Source organism: Vipera ursinii, assembly GCF_947247035.1.
Source record: "Vipera ursinii genome assembly, chromosome: Z".
In the NCBI taxonomy this organism is placed as follows: domain Eukaryota; kingdom Metazoa; phylum Chordata; class Lepidosauria; order Squamata; family Viperidae; genus Vipera; species Vipera ursinii.
The window spans coordinates 27,768,176-27,781,535 of NC_139517.1; the positions used below are offsets into that span (position 1 = coordinate 27,768,176).

General features: G+C 39.6%; 1 protein-coding gene across 6 annotated transcripts in view; it reads right to left on the reverse strand.

Moving 5' to 3' along the window:
* PPFIA3 (PTPRF interacting protein alpha 3) overlaps positions 1-13,103 on the reverse strand; it is a 59,490-nt gene extending 46,387 nt beyond the window's left edge. For all 6 annotated transcript variants that reach the window (XM_083377053.1, XM_083377052.1, XM_083377050.1 and 3 more), the window contains exons 1-2: positions 12,952-13,103; positions 1,748-2,051 (exon numbers count right to left, since the gene is read on the reverse strand). In XM_083377053.1, coding sequence (XP_083233179.1) covers positions 1,748-1,984 — 237 coding nt within the window. In that variant the 5' untranslated portion in view covers positions 1,985-2,051; positions 12,952-13,103. The remainder of the gene's footprint in view (positions 1-1,747; positions 2,052-12,951) is intronic.
* Positions 13,104-13,360: the final 257 nt, after the last annotated feature.

The window sequence follows — 13,360 nt, forward strand, 5'->3', positions numbered from 1 at the left end:
CTCATAAAGACCCTGGAGATGCTGCAACATTCCAGCTGATTGGCGCTTCTTCTGGCCTCAACAGAAGCACCTGGATCAGCGCTGAGCTCCAGCTGGAGCCTGGCGCTGATCCTGGCATTTCCGCTGAGCCCTGACAGTCCTGCAGCTCTAGCTGTCTCTCACTCAGGCTTGTGCGGTGCTGCCACCGGTTCAGCTCATTCCCCTCCCCCGCTACCACTTTTCTAGGATGGTCGCGTACCACCTGCCAGGTGCCAATGTACTACAGGTGGTACCCGTACCACTGCTTGAAAAGTCCTGATATAGAGTACATTGAAGCTAAGGAGAACAAACTTGCACTTTTGTAATTTTGAAATATATAGTCTGGTAGAAGCAAGGAAATCACTGTAATTCAAGCACTGATTTTTATCTTTCTTACCACTTATAATTGGAGCCTCCAAATAAACAAAAAATGCACTTTTCCCTTACAGTATTCTTTTCAATCTGTTTTCCTCAGGAAATTGCCATTAGCTATTCTTACGAGAAGCAGTTTGGTATAGTGGTTAAGGCATCAGGCTAGAAACTGGGAGACTATGAGTTCAACTCGTTTTGGGCACAAAATGTGCTAGAAGAACTCACTCTCAGCCTAGGAAGGAGGCAATGGAAAAACAGTTCTGAAAAACCTTGCCAAGAAAACTACAGGAACTTGTTCAGTCAGTTTCTGAGAATAGGACACAACTTAACAAAAGGGGAAAAAATCCTTATAGTAGCTTTCCAAAACTAAATCACCCAAATGTCTCAGATCTGCTGGTCCTCTTGTGTCAGGAAGAATACTCACAACTGCTTTCCTCTTTTGCTATTCAATAAGACCATTCTCTGCCCTTCACAGAAATCAGTAGAGCCACTGGAGAAAAAAGCCAGCACAAAATCTTTACAAGGTAGTAAAGAGAAAATGTGCATGAAACATTGCTCCACTTCATCTAACCATATCTTATATCCAAGAAATATTTTTTCTTCATTGTCTTTCTGCATTGAAATCAATGACAAAATAAGCTGTAAGTGTGGGAAATCCAATGTCAGAAATAATTCTTGGAATTTACATTTCAACTGATTTCATTTCTTTTCATTTCTCTGCCTCAAATGAAAAGTTCTGGCTTCTAATTTCACCTCTGATCAGTCTGATTTTTCCAAATATTGAACCATATATTGGATGGAGTTGCTTCTGAGTATCTGGTCTAGTGGAATTCTATCTTTCTCCAAAGACTTCTGAGCCAATGGAGTAAACTGCCATCATTGCCTTCTCCTAGGAATGGGCAAAATACAGAGATCTAGGAAAGAAATGTTCCAGAACATTCCCCAATGTTCTATTTCTCCTCTCCTCTCTATCATCAAGCAATTTTGTTTCCCCTCTGGAAAGCCATTATGACCAACTATCCAATGAGAAAGACAGGAAGGACAAGCAAACATAATTGTCATTGTTTTATGTCTATACTAATGGCACATTATTATTATACAGAATTTTCTATCGATCATTCTAGGAGTCTTATCCAATAAAAAGCAGGATAAAATATTTCAAATTAATAATTGAATGAATTACTTAATGCAAATTACATTTTGCCAAAGCTATAAAAGAACCTCAGAAACCCTGCACATTCAGCCCACCCACTGGATGCCAGTTTTTCCAGCCAGCAAAGATTTTGAGACCCCTACCACTCAATTCTCCCAAGAATTGAGCCTTCCAGCTTTTTTTCTCACATCCCCCATTCCTGACCTGTGGGAGGGCAATGTTGAGCTGACGCTGAAGTGACTCCTTCTCATGACCCAACTCACGCAGGCGGAGTTGGGAGGTAGCCAAACTTTCCTGGGTGTCACGCAAAGTCTCCAGTAGCCGTTCTCGTTCATTCAACATGTTGACCATGAGTTGCTCGAAATTGGCATCATCGGCTCCATAGGCCGAACCACGGCGGTTGTCCTCATTAATGGTTGGCATCACTTCGCACATCATCATGCCAAGTAAAGTGGGGAGGGATGCCCTGAGGGCTCCTCTAGAAGGAACAGAAGAATACCTCTAGATTCTGAAAAAAGAAAATAAAAACTTTCAAATATCACTTGGGAAATTGAGAGTCTATAGGAAAAGAATCAAACCAGAATGTTGATTTTAGATAGCCATTGATAGGAAATTAGTTTAAGAAAGAACACTTACTTTGCACAATGAGAGTCCCAAGTTTAACTGCAGGTTATTTGATTAAAAGAATTGACTGAATAGAAACTAATGGAAGAAGCCATTCCTTAAGACAATGGGTTATTATTGCCAGTTGGGACAATTACATTGACCAAGTTGAGCTATGTAAGTGGACTTCTCCAAATGGTGAAAGCTACAATTTCCTCACTATTGGTCAAGCTGATAAGAACTTCTGGAAGTTGAAACTGAACAAAAATCAAACAGGCCATATGATTTCCTCCCTGGTTTACACCAAGAACTTCTTAGTGCCTCTTGAATGGAAGACTCAATGATTTCCCCAAATAATTCACTGTTAACATGAGAATTGTCTTGGATTTGCTGACAATATGATAATAAAGGCAGATGAACCTTTTCTGTCCAATCTGTATTTAGAGGAAATGGCTTAAGTTCAGATCACTTTCCTGGCGATGTTAGGATAGTCTGAGTTGATGCAGGAAGCAGAGTGCCAAAATGGTAAACAGACACTCAGAGGATATAATTAGGGAATAGGAAGAAGGGTTATGGACGCTAAAAAGCAAGGCTTGAAGCCTGTTGCCAAACTCCACCGTAGTTTCAAACATTTGACGTGACAAAATAAATTGAACTCAGCTATAAATTCTAGTCTAGAAGTATAGCTCAGTGGTGGTGGAAAAGCTTACAGCCACAGGGTCTGGAATCAGCAGACAAGACAACACACATGTTTCTACTAATTTATTGCAAATGGGAATAATGGGATCAGGGATGTTACCACAGTCAGTGTTGCACTTTTGTCACCACCTCCCAAGTGAAACTATCGTTCCTCTTCAACATTGAGCTACTAATGGAGAAGAAGAATGGAAGGATAAGAGAGCTTGAAATAATTAACTTTGTGGGCAGATGGAGAGAGACACAAAATCATGTGGGAGGCATGAAGTTCAGCCGGTTGGGGAACTAGAGATGCCAGAAACCAGTCCAGCCTCACCCCAGCCTTGATTTCCAACCCCATTTCAGGGCAAGTCAATCTGTAGATCGATCTTTCCATCCTATGCAGATGCTTTGAACAGCAACTATTATCACTACTAACTATTGGTTACAGTACCTAAGAAAAGGTTGGTTTTGTAATCTAAAATAGATGGAGGCAATTAATTGGGGAAGTGTCGTAGATCCAATTCAGTCTCAATTCTGTGTGCCACAAATTAGCTAATTTCCAGGAGTTGTATAGCCACTCCTTCACTTCTAGAAGTATAGCCCAGTAGTCATATATCTCTAAATGCATAATGTAGTTAAGCAAAGTAAGGTTAAAAGAAACAACAAGCCAAACACTTCTTCCCTGTGTATTAAAACTGGTGGGTTGCTTAGGATTCATATAGGTCTTTTTAATATTCACAACATAATGTATATTTTATAATAGTAATAATTGGGCCTTTCCATAGGATAACAGTTTAGAAAGGCAAATAAGATGGTCAAAGAACTTATTTTTTTTGTTTAGCATACTACAGTTGTAAATTTTGTACTGAGTAATGAATATTGTGCAAGATGCTTACTAGATGTCCATCAAACCTGTTTTATTTTGTACTTAGTCTTAAATTTATTCTAATACACTAGATTCCGCAAAACATTGTAACAAACATTCTACATTATTTGGTTTAGAGATCTGATACCTTTTAGTTAATAGGAAAGAACCAGAAATATGTCTTTTTTTATAAAATTCAGCTGGGTCTTTAAGAGGATTGGTATTATTTGCTGATTTATGTGCTACATAATTTAATCTCACTTATTTTTTTCTATTTTTTTACCATTTTACATGTTACTATTTATTTATTTAAATATTTACTCCCCATCAGATTTCTAGGCTTTGTATATTTAAAATGAAAAATTAAAATACAACACATTACAAACGGAACAGCAATCAGAAATAATTAAATTATGCTGTCATAAGCTCTCAAATGCTAAGATAAACAAAAATGTTAACCTAACAATGAAATTATAAAATTGTATCAGCTATTGTAGAAATTAAAAGTATAAATGGCTGTGTTCATACAAGTCACAGAACCATAAACTCACTGATCATACTTTAATCAACCATGTGCAGCAGATTCAACCCATCTAGTTAATTTATGACTCTATGTACTATGTAAACTCACACTTAGGAAAGTCTGATAAATCATGGACAATTATGGGTAGTACCTATTGTGTGAACCCACCTATAAGTAAATAGTAGAGACAAGGACTGTAGGAAAAGGCATGGCTGAAAATTACAAGGGTCTCCATGTGGTCTCTATTGCAATATTTTCATTACAGACAAACTAGACTCCTATGAGGAAGTTGCCAGGAACAGTATAACATATTGTTGATCCAAACTTCTGTACAATTTAATCCTGTGCCAATTATTTGGGTAGAGAGCTGTCATTCCTGTTTTGTGTGCTAGTACCATGCACATAGATCAAATATGCACAGAAGGTAGAAAAGGATTTACTGGTAGGTCTTTGAATGATATGCAGTAGATCAGCAAAGTTTTTGACTTAGCAACAGTTTAACAAAAGTAAATAAAATGGAAAATTAAATTACAATAAAATCTGCCAGGTGTAGTTTTATGCTAATCCTGTATTACTAAAGATACTAAAAGTACTACTTAGTTGTGTTTGGAACTCTAAGTAAATAGGGTTAAAATAGGGAAGTCTTGTGTTCAAATCTCCTGATCTATATAATTTAGATGTACTATTCACACAAAACAGTAGTAAAATAGAATACAAGTAGTCTTTGACTTACAACTGTAATTGAGCATGGAATTGTGGCAATCATGAAGCAGGTCACAATATGACTCTGCCTGATTTTAACAGCCATTTTTATGGTGGTTATTAAGCAAATAGTTTATCCAATAGATTTGGAAACAATGGAAAACAGCAAAAAAAAACCAACAAAAACATAATTGTATGATGGCCTATATGTGAGCCAACTGCCAAGCAGTCAAAATACAATCATGTGGCTATGGGGGGGGGCAGTACACCACTATCAGAATTTTAGAACTACCTTTTTGGAATACATTATAACTTTGAATTGTTCCTACGTGACTAGTTGTTAAGTAAGAACTACCTGTAAACCTCACTATGCTATTTTCCTCCTGCAATCCAGTTTTTAATCAGTCTTTAATCAGTGGATTTTCACAGTAAAATGTACAAGCCAAAAAGAAGTTATTAAAGCATAAAATATGTCTACTTCTGATCATAATTAATTATACCAACAAATAATCCAATTCTCTCTCTCTCTCTCTCTTCTCTCTCTCACCCACACCCACACCCACCCGATGCCCTTCAAAAGTTGATTGGCCATTTTGGGGACTGAAATCTAACTCTTCTGGAAGAAACTAGATTTGGGAAGAATGTCAGGGCAATTGTCTTATTCACCACAAATTTTAATATTCTTACCTTCCTTTACCCCACTCTCTTACAATATAGGAAGTGGGTTCAGAATCAGCTTGCACATAACAAATAAATGAAGAAACTTTAATTATTGGTTGGGTCAGAGATATTATTGACAAGTAATAGCTATGTTTTCCAAAGCTAATGCTTGCATTCATACAACATGCTTAGTACCATATGTGAACTCAGTCAAGATAAGGGGAGGAAAGAAAGGATTAACTCTCATCTGTCACATCTTCCTAAATCATTTCCTCTGACCCACAATAAATTCCTTTATCCCTGACCTTTACCTTCTCTTCAAGAAGAATGATGCTTATATCCTGCAAAAGGAAAGGAAGGAAATAATATAAACTATTCAATTACTAACATCTAAATGCAATCCAAAAAGAATTGGCATAATTTAAATACACAAGGCATCTTGCCACAATGGGAAAGAGAAAGTCAGTTGAGTAGACTATCCAAAGTGCTAGTAATGGCAGCTTCAATACTTTTATTTTTTTTTTACAAATCTTTCCATGTGAAACCAGGTTGGGATCAACAATCCTTGAAAAAGACAACTGTCTTTTGTGAATTATGAGACATGGCCTCTTGTTATCAGTATCCTCCCTTTCTTTTTACTTATGTAAAAATTTGGCACTCTGGATAGTGAACCTAATTGTGAACATGGCACTTCTTCTAAAAAATAGCTATCTTTGTTCATGCTGAATTGAATCTTTGTCTTAAAATACCTCCAATTTTGTCAGTTCACACATTTTCTCCACCACCATTACTACAATATTCCTGCTTCACCTTCTGCCACGCTGCGCACTAGGTCTGAAACAGCCTCCCTATTCTGGCCCTTCCCAAAACCTGTCTCTTCCACAAAATGTAACTAATGCAGAAACTACATCTTCTTATATTTTCCTTTTGTTTGCTTTCGTGAAATGCTTTTGATTCAAATATTATTTCAACTGGACCTGCCAGGTAATTTCAGGCCAAGCCCCACAGCCTTAGACAGAAAGACATGAGTGTGCTGCATAACGGGATATATTTTTGTGATCTCTTTCGAAAAGGCATGAGAGTATACATGCACATAAATGCTGACCCCAAGCAGAATATTTTACTAGTGTAATGGAGATAAAAATATTAAGCAGCTGTTTCCAGAGGAAATAAAGTAGATCCTGGCTGAACAAGTTAAACCCGTATCATTGTAGGGAGGACATGATAAAGCAGAATGGGGAGTCAGATAGCTAATGGGGACAGGGGTTCTGGGAAATAAGAGAAGGACACAGTTGTAAATACAAAGCTTTATATACACAGAGCTGTAGACATAAACTATGGTGCAATAAACAGAGGAAGGATGACTCTGAGGAATAGCAGGTTCATTTATTCCTCCCGCCTTCAGTCACAGAATGGATGGGCTTACACAGCACACTAAAACCAGGTTAACAAAACACCTGTTAGGTGTTTTACAAGCTTTCAGACTCCAAATACTATGGCTGAATGGATGGCCTGGTTCCCACAGCATGCTGAATCATAAACTATGCTACTCAATGTTAGCTTAAACTAGTGTATTGTGCAAAGCCAGCTTTAGGGTTTAGCTCCCTATAAAATTTAAAAAATAATATAGTGCAATACAGTAAATAGTATGGAACTTACCCTGCTGTCCCTCCATCAGCTTCTTTTGAACAAATCTTTGTTCAACACACAATAAGTTAAATTTAATACTCGCATACACCATATTTTGCAAGCAATGTATTTACAATCAACCTTCTTTGATCTAAAGACCCCTTCTATAAATCAGTTGCTCAGAAATCTACTTCAGGTGAGAGAAAAGTGCTCTGCCTCTCCAAAGCCACACCTTTTCTCCAGCTGGCCAAAAGAGTTACAATGTAAGATTTAGCTCCTGATACTATTCCTGGCCAGTCAAACAAATTTCAGCACTGTTACTTAGGGATCTAAGTACCTTCTTTTGGTGTGATGCATGTTGCAACAGCTGGAGATATTTGGTTTCCCTGAAATAACAAGATTCTATTTTATGATCTTCCAGACCTGCCCGAAAAAAAAAATACAGGCAGAACTCAGGAGAAGGGAATGTTTTTTTTTTAGTAAAGGATACTTCAGATATTCAAGGCCAGGCCCTACTATAAATCACAATTACTGAAGCTAAGCTCAGAGGAAACCTAGAACAAACCCTAGCAAAAGAGAAGCAGAAAGCAGTACAAATCAAAAGTGAGCCTCAATGGCTGTCCTTCACCATAAGGCAATGAAAGCTGGGAATAGTGAAGCTTTACTGTATCTTGTTGCATACCAAGGTTCATTGCATACAGCTCCCCTTCTTCTCCAACATTAAGAATCCATGAAGCAGCTATAGCAATCTACAGGTGAGACACATGAGGTGTCTACTTCAAACTATCAGGCTGGTGAAACCACATTGTCAATGATGGCACTTTTGTTATGTCACATCACAGGGATATTCTACATTTATTTGGCATACAAGAATGAAGATGATAGGTAGGTAGGTAGGTAGGTAGGTAGGTAGATAGATAGATAGATAGATAGATAGATAGATAATGGCCCACAGAACCAAGATAGATATGTGGGTGTGTAATAAGAGAGTAAGCTTTGTCTAGTGCAGGGGTGTCAAACTCACTGCATCATGTTACTTGTCGCGACATATCGTGACTTTTTACCCTTGCCGGAGCTGGGGTGGACATGGCTTCGGCGTGACGCATCTGGCCCACGGGCCACCAGTTTGACACCCCTGGTCTAGCGGTTAAAGCACCAGGTTAGGACTCTGAGATCTAGTCCTGCATGAAAGCCAACTAGGCGAGAAAGTCAGTTCAACTCAGCTCGCAGGAGGGTTGTTGTGGGGAAAATAGAAGAAAGAGATATTAGGAATGCTCACTGCTTTGAGTTATTTATAAAAATAATAAAGGTGGGGTTTTTTAAAAAAATCTAAAAATAGGAACTTTCAATAGAAGAGAGTATTTGTGGCTCAGGGTTGAACTGTGAATTCTTGGTGCTCTTTGAACTCAGTTGACAAGCTCGGAGAGGACCAAGAACTCCACAACAGGAATGTATGCACAAAACTGTGGCAATTCCAACTAATGGGGAAGACTTGGCAAGATGATTCACATAGTCTCCCTTCTTTAGACTTGCAGACAAGAATTAGCAAAAGAGGATTATAAAAACCTTGAAAATCATGATCAATAATATTTGTATACTAGTATGTCGATACATTGAAAAACCTAGAATTATAGTTGAAATATAAAAGGAGACATTCAAGTAATCTCACTTTTTTATTCCAAAACCAACAAATTTTTAATCTTCATGACTACATAAGAAAGTGGAGATTCAAGAAATAGAGAGGACAAACTATCTAATAGAATTATTATTGCACAGCTTTCATTCACTCAGTAACTGCATCTTCTTATTTGTCATCCCGCCCTGGCAAAATCTATAGACTTTTTTCCTGTGGAATAATATGGGGGGAAAGCAGCAAATTCAGCCAAAAACAATATAATCTAATCTAAAAGCAGAATAACATGAGTTTATTGTGAATGAAAAAAATCAATATACGGTATTTGAAACTTAATATACAATTAATCATAGTCTCACTTAGCCTATAAAGGCACTGCTACAATTGGGCAGTGATGGAGGTGCTCCAATTTTGCTTGTGCAATAGTGCCAACTTCCATTTGCCTCCACCAGAACATCTTTGCTGTTACAGTATAGGTTGGATACATAGCCATATGGCAGAACAAAGATAGGCACTTCTCAAACCCAAGAACAGTTTTCATGTTTATTTGTGAGATTTAGGAAATGTGTCTTGAAGTATATTAATGAAGTCAGGATCACTGCAGAGGTATAAAAACAGAAGAATCCAGGTGGATCAGGCCAAGAGCACATTTTAGTTCAATATTCTGTACCACACAAGGGCCAAGCCAGAGCACTGAAGAAGCTAAGAAGTAGGACCACAAAGCAATCTTCTTCCATGGTTGGTCTCCAACAGCTATTCTTAAAAGTATGCCTCTTGTGCTTTAAGAAGTGGTATAACAGTCTTGAAGGTTACTAATTGTGTTAATCTCCTCCATGAAATTGTCAAGTCTCCTTTAAAAGCCATAACCATAGATGATGGCAATGAACTTCATAGTTTAACTACACTTCTGGTAAAGAGTAAGGCATGAAAACTATTTTATGTAGCTAATAATATATTTATTATGGGAGAATCTATCATTGCTGTGATTCTAGACAAATTCAAGAAACAGTGTTTTGATTTCATTACCAATTGTTCAGAACCAAATATCATCCAATTACATGCACCTTGACCAGTGGTGGGATTCAAATATGTGAACAACTGGTTCTCTGTGTGGATGCTGCTTCCGGAAATCCATTCTGGGCCTGGGCAATAAAAAATTAGCTACCGGTTCTGCCAAAGTGGTGTGAACTGGCTGAATCCCACCACTGACCTTGACATATTGATAAAATGTATGTCCACTTAATGTGGACATACATCTGTAAACATGTATATTTCAGAACAAATATGCACAGAAAAGAGCCTTGAACTCCTAATACTGATTGTACCTCGGCTCATACATGTTATAACAGAGGTCTATCCCTACCATATTATCTCCAATATTTTGGAAATGGGTATATATATTTCACTGTTTGCAAGTATGTAAAAGAATAATTATTTTGTTCAAAGATGCACATTCAAACATTTATGCAATATTATTGTGTTACTATACAACACTGGTCATTGTTTCACGTAAGTCTGAATCTGTGTCAGTATGTGTGTATTCTGTCCACAAAATTGAAAAATGTCCTCCCTGCAAATATAATCCACATAAACATTTGTATGGGAAGAGCTGAAAAACTCCCCTAGAAATGTTTCTTATCAACAACTTGTATGAGCACAGCTGTCGAAAAGAGGTGGTGCATGAAGTATGCTTATGAGTCTGTCTGCAGTGTCTAACCTGCACGGTATCTTCATTTGGGCCTTGTGGGTTTATCAAAAATTAACTATGGAAGTCTGTCAAATCTTTGCCTGCAGAAATAGGAAACAGACAGCAAATCAATCAACCCTTCCAATAGGCATGCAATGAGGATAGAAAATGTAACTTTCCGAGACCATAAGAGAAGACACTCCAACTCTTAACATGAATATATAAAGAATTTTAGGCTTTGGACAAGAGATTGTAATCTATTGACTGGTACTAGATATTTTGAGTTTTAATGCAGACCCCCATAATGTTTTGTGCTATCAAAGCATCGTACACATTCTTTTTTTCTATATATTATGGTACAATAGCCTGATACATAGCAAGTGTTAGCAGAAGCAGCTGATCCAAAAAACACATTGTCTGGATTGTGGATGCAAGAAAGTGTTTTCCAGGCAGACATCTGGGAAATGGGAATTACATCTGAACAGAATTCAGTGCAGATGTTTGAGAGCTGAAAACATGCATAGGCAAAATGGAAGAATGAATGAATGAATGAATGAATGAATGAATGAATGAATGAATGACCAAAATGTTGATCTGATACTGTACATATGGAGAGCCAAAAGAGGAAGAGAAAAATGAACTAGTGGGGATGCTGAGCTGGAAGCAGATGCTTTTTAAAGAAGAAATTAGATGCAAGTAAGGATGTAGAATAAAAAGTTGAATTATGTTCACACATCATACTACACTATAATTAACCATAGTTTATTATATTACTATTGACTTATATAACACACATCAAGCAACCCACCAAGCCAAAAAACATGGCTTACAAACTACAATGATTGGATTCATCCAACAGACTAAGCCCAACCAAGCAAATCACATAATTGCTTAATGTGGTGTACATATCCTGCCATGAGGTAGAAGACAGGAGCATCAAGGGATACAGGTCTTGAATGGGTGTAATCTTGGGGAACAAATAGCGGGACTACTGGAACAAAGTTGGAAAAAATGGACAGGAATAATGGAATAGGACCATCATAAAAACCTAAGATGTGCTATGAGTGCAATATCACTTGGAGATTATATGACACGTATGTTTAAGAGAGTGTAAGCTGAAATATATTGCAGACCCTTTGGCAAAGGACCCGGAGACTGCTTAGGCATAAATATGGGTGTTGCAGCCAAAAGGAAAGAGGTAAGAGAGTAAGGAGATTTTAGCTAAATTGGGAGACAAAGTATAAGTAGTGGATAAGTATGAGGCTGGAACTTGGATATACCTTTCAGTCTGGGAGGCTTTGGAGGCCCAGATAAGATGACATCAGAAAAGCAGAGCGTTATTGGGGGATGCAGTTGCGAGGTAGAAACCAAAAGTTCTCTATGGAGGTAGGTAAGAGCTTATGGGTTGACAGCTGAGCAGAACACAGGCAAGGCTGGTGACAAGAGAGGGAACTGCTACTTAAAAAGCCTTCTTTTCTCATGGATTGGAGATCTACCTTACAGATAGATCTAAGGAAATGTTAAAAGTGAGAGGCCCTGTGAAAGACAGAGGACTTTTGCTGATCTAATGACATGAGGCAAATGGGTAAGATGCATGGCACTTGGGATGGTGATTCAAAGGGCTGCCAGCAGCAGAAGCCCCCTCCCATAGAGGGTCTCATGGAACTGACCAGGGTTGGGCCCCTGAGTCCAAGCTGGCCAGCATCTGTTTCAGGAACTAGAGGGCCTGGGTGGACAGAGAGGTAAAAAGGAAAACGAGGCTGGTTTAAAACGGTGCTAGGGTTTTAGAAGGTTCGAGGAGGAAAGATGTTGGGAGCTGGTTTTTTTTGGGGGGGGGCACCCAGGAAATGATAGGAGGGGTAACGGACAACGTGGCCGGGGAGAGCAGGTTAAGCAAAAGAGAATAAACAAGAGGCAATCTCATGGGAATGGGCTCAGAAGCCTTGGTAGTTGGTTGGACAGAAAAATGGAGATGCCTAGAGCATGTCGAGAATCTGAGTGGCTGAGGGGGAAAAGACAGACTATGGATGCTATGGCTCATGGGATCTCATCTGTATATTGGGGGTCTTTCTGAGGCTCAGAACAGAATGCGTGGGAAAGATGCAGGTGCTCTAGGTGCAAAGCAAGACGGGTGAGAGTGAAGCGGCGCGGGTGGAGAGCAATGGAAGCCGTCGGGAGCCCGAGGATGCGGAAACCAGTGAGACATTGAGGCAAACGAGCTAAGGGAGGGGGAGGGAAGCAGAGATGCGGAGCCGGACGGTGTTGGACAGCGCTGCTGTGAGAGGGAGAAGGAGCAGAGGTTTCAGCTGCAGCTAGGGAACGAACAGCCGGTACTAGAGGAGATGAGGCATACTAAGAAAGGACAGAGAGGACGGAAGCCGAGCAGGTTTCCAGGGAGGAGATGGGAGCTCCCGAGCCTGGTTCTTACCTGTCTGCAGCAGGCGCGGGAGGCGGCGCTGCTTCTGCTGGTGCTGATTCAAGAAGTATGCAGAAGACAGCCGGGGAGGGGGCTGATGCCTAGCCCCCTCTCCCGGCTTTCAGGGATGGATCCCGTCCCCCCGGGAGAATCCACTCCCCAGCTCCAGCATCCCTCCCTCCCTCCCGGCCGGCCGGTCGGCCACCGCCTGGAGCCCCCTCTAGCCCGCCCAAGCAGATCCAGAGAGCGAAAGGAGGAGACAATCCCGCCCCTTTGCCCAATGCAAAGCTACGGTGCTCCTGCCCCTTTAAGAAATTCCTGACTGACGTGTATTCTGACCAACGAGCTACCCGCATACTTTGGGGGAGCCCCTGAGTTACGGCCCACTAGTGGAGGTGGGAGGGGAAGCCATACTCCGAGT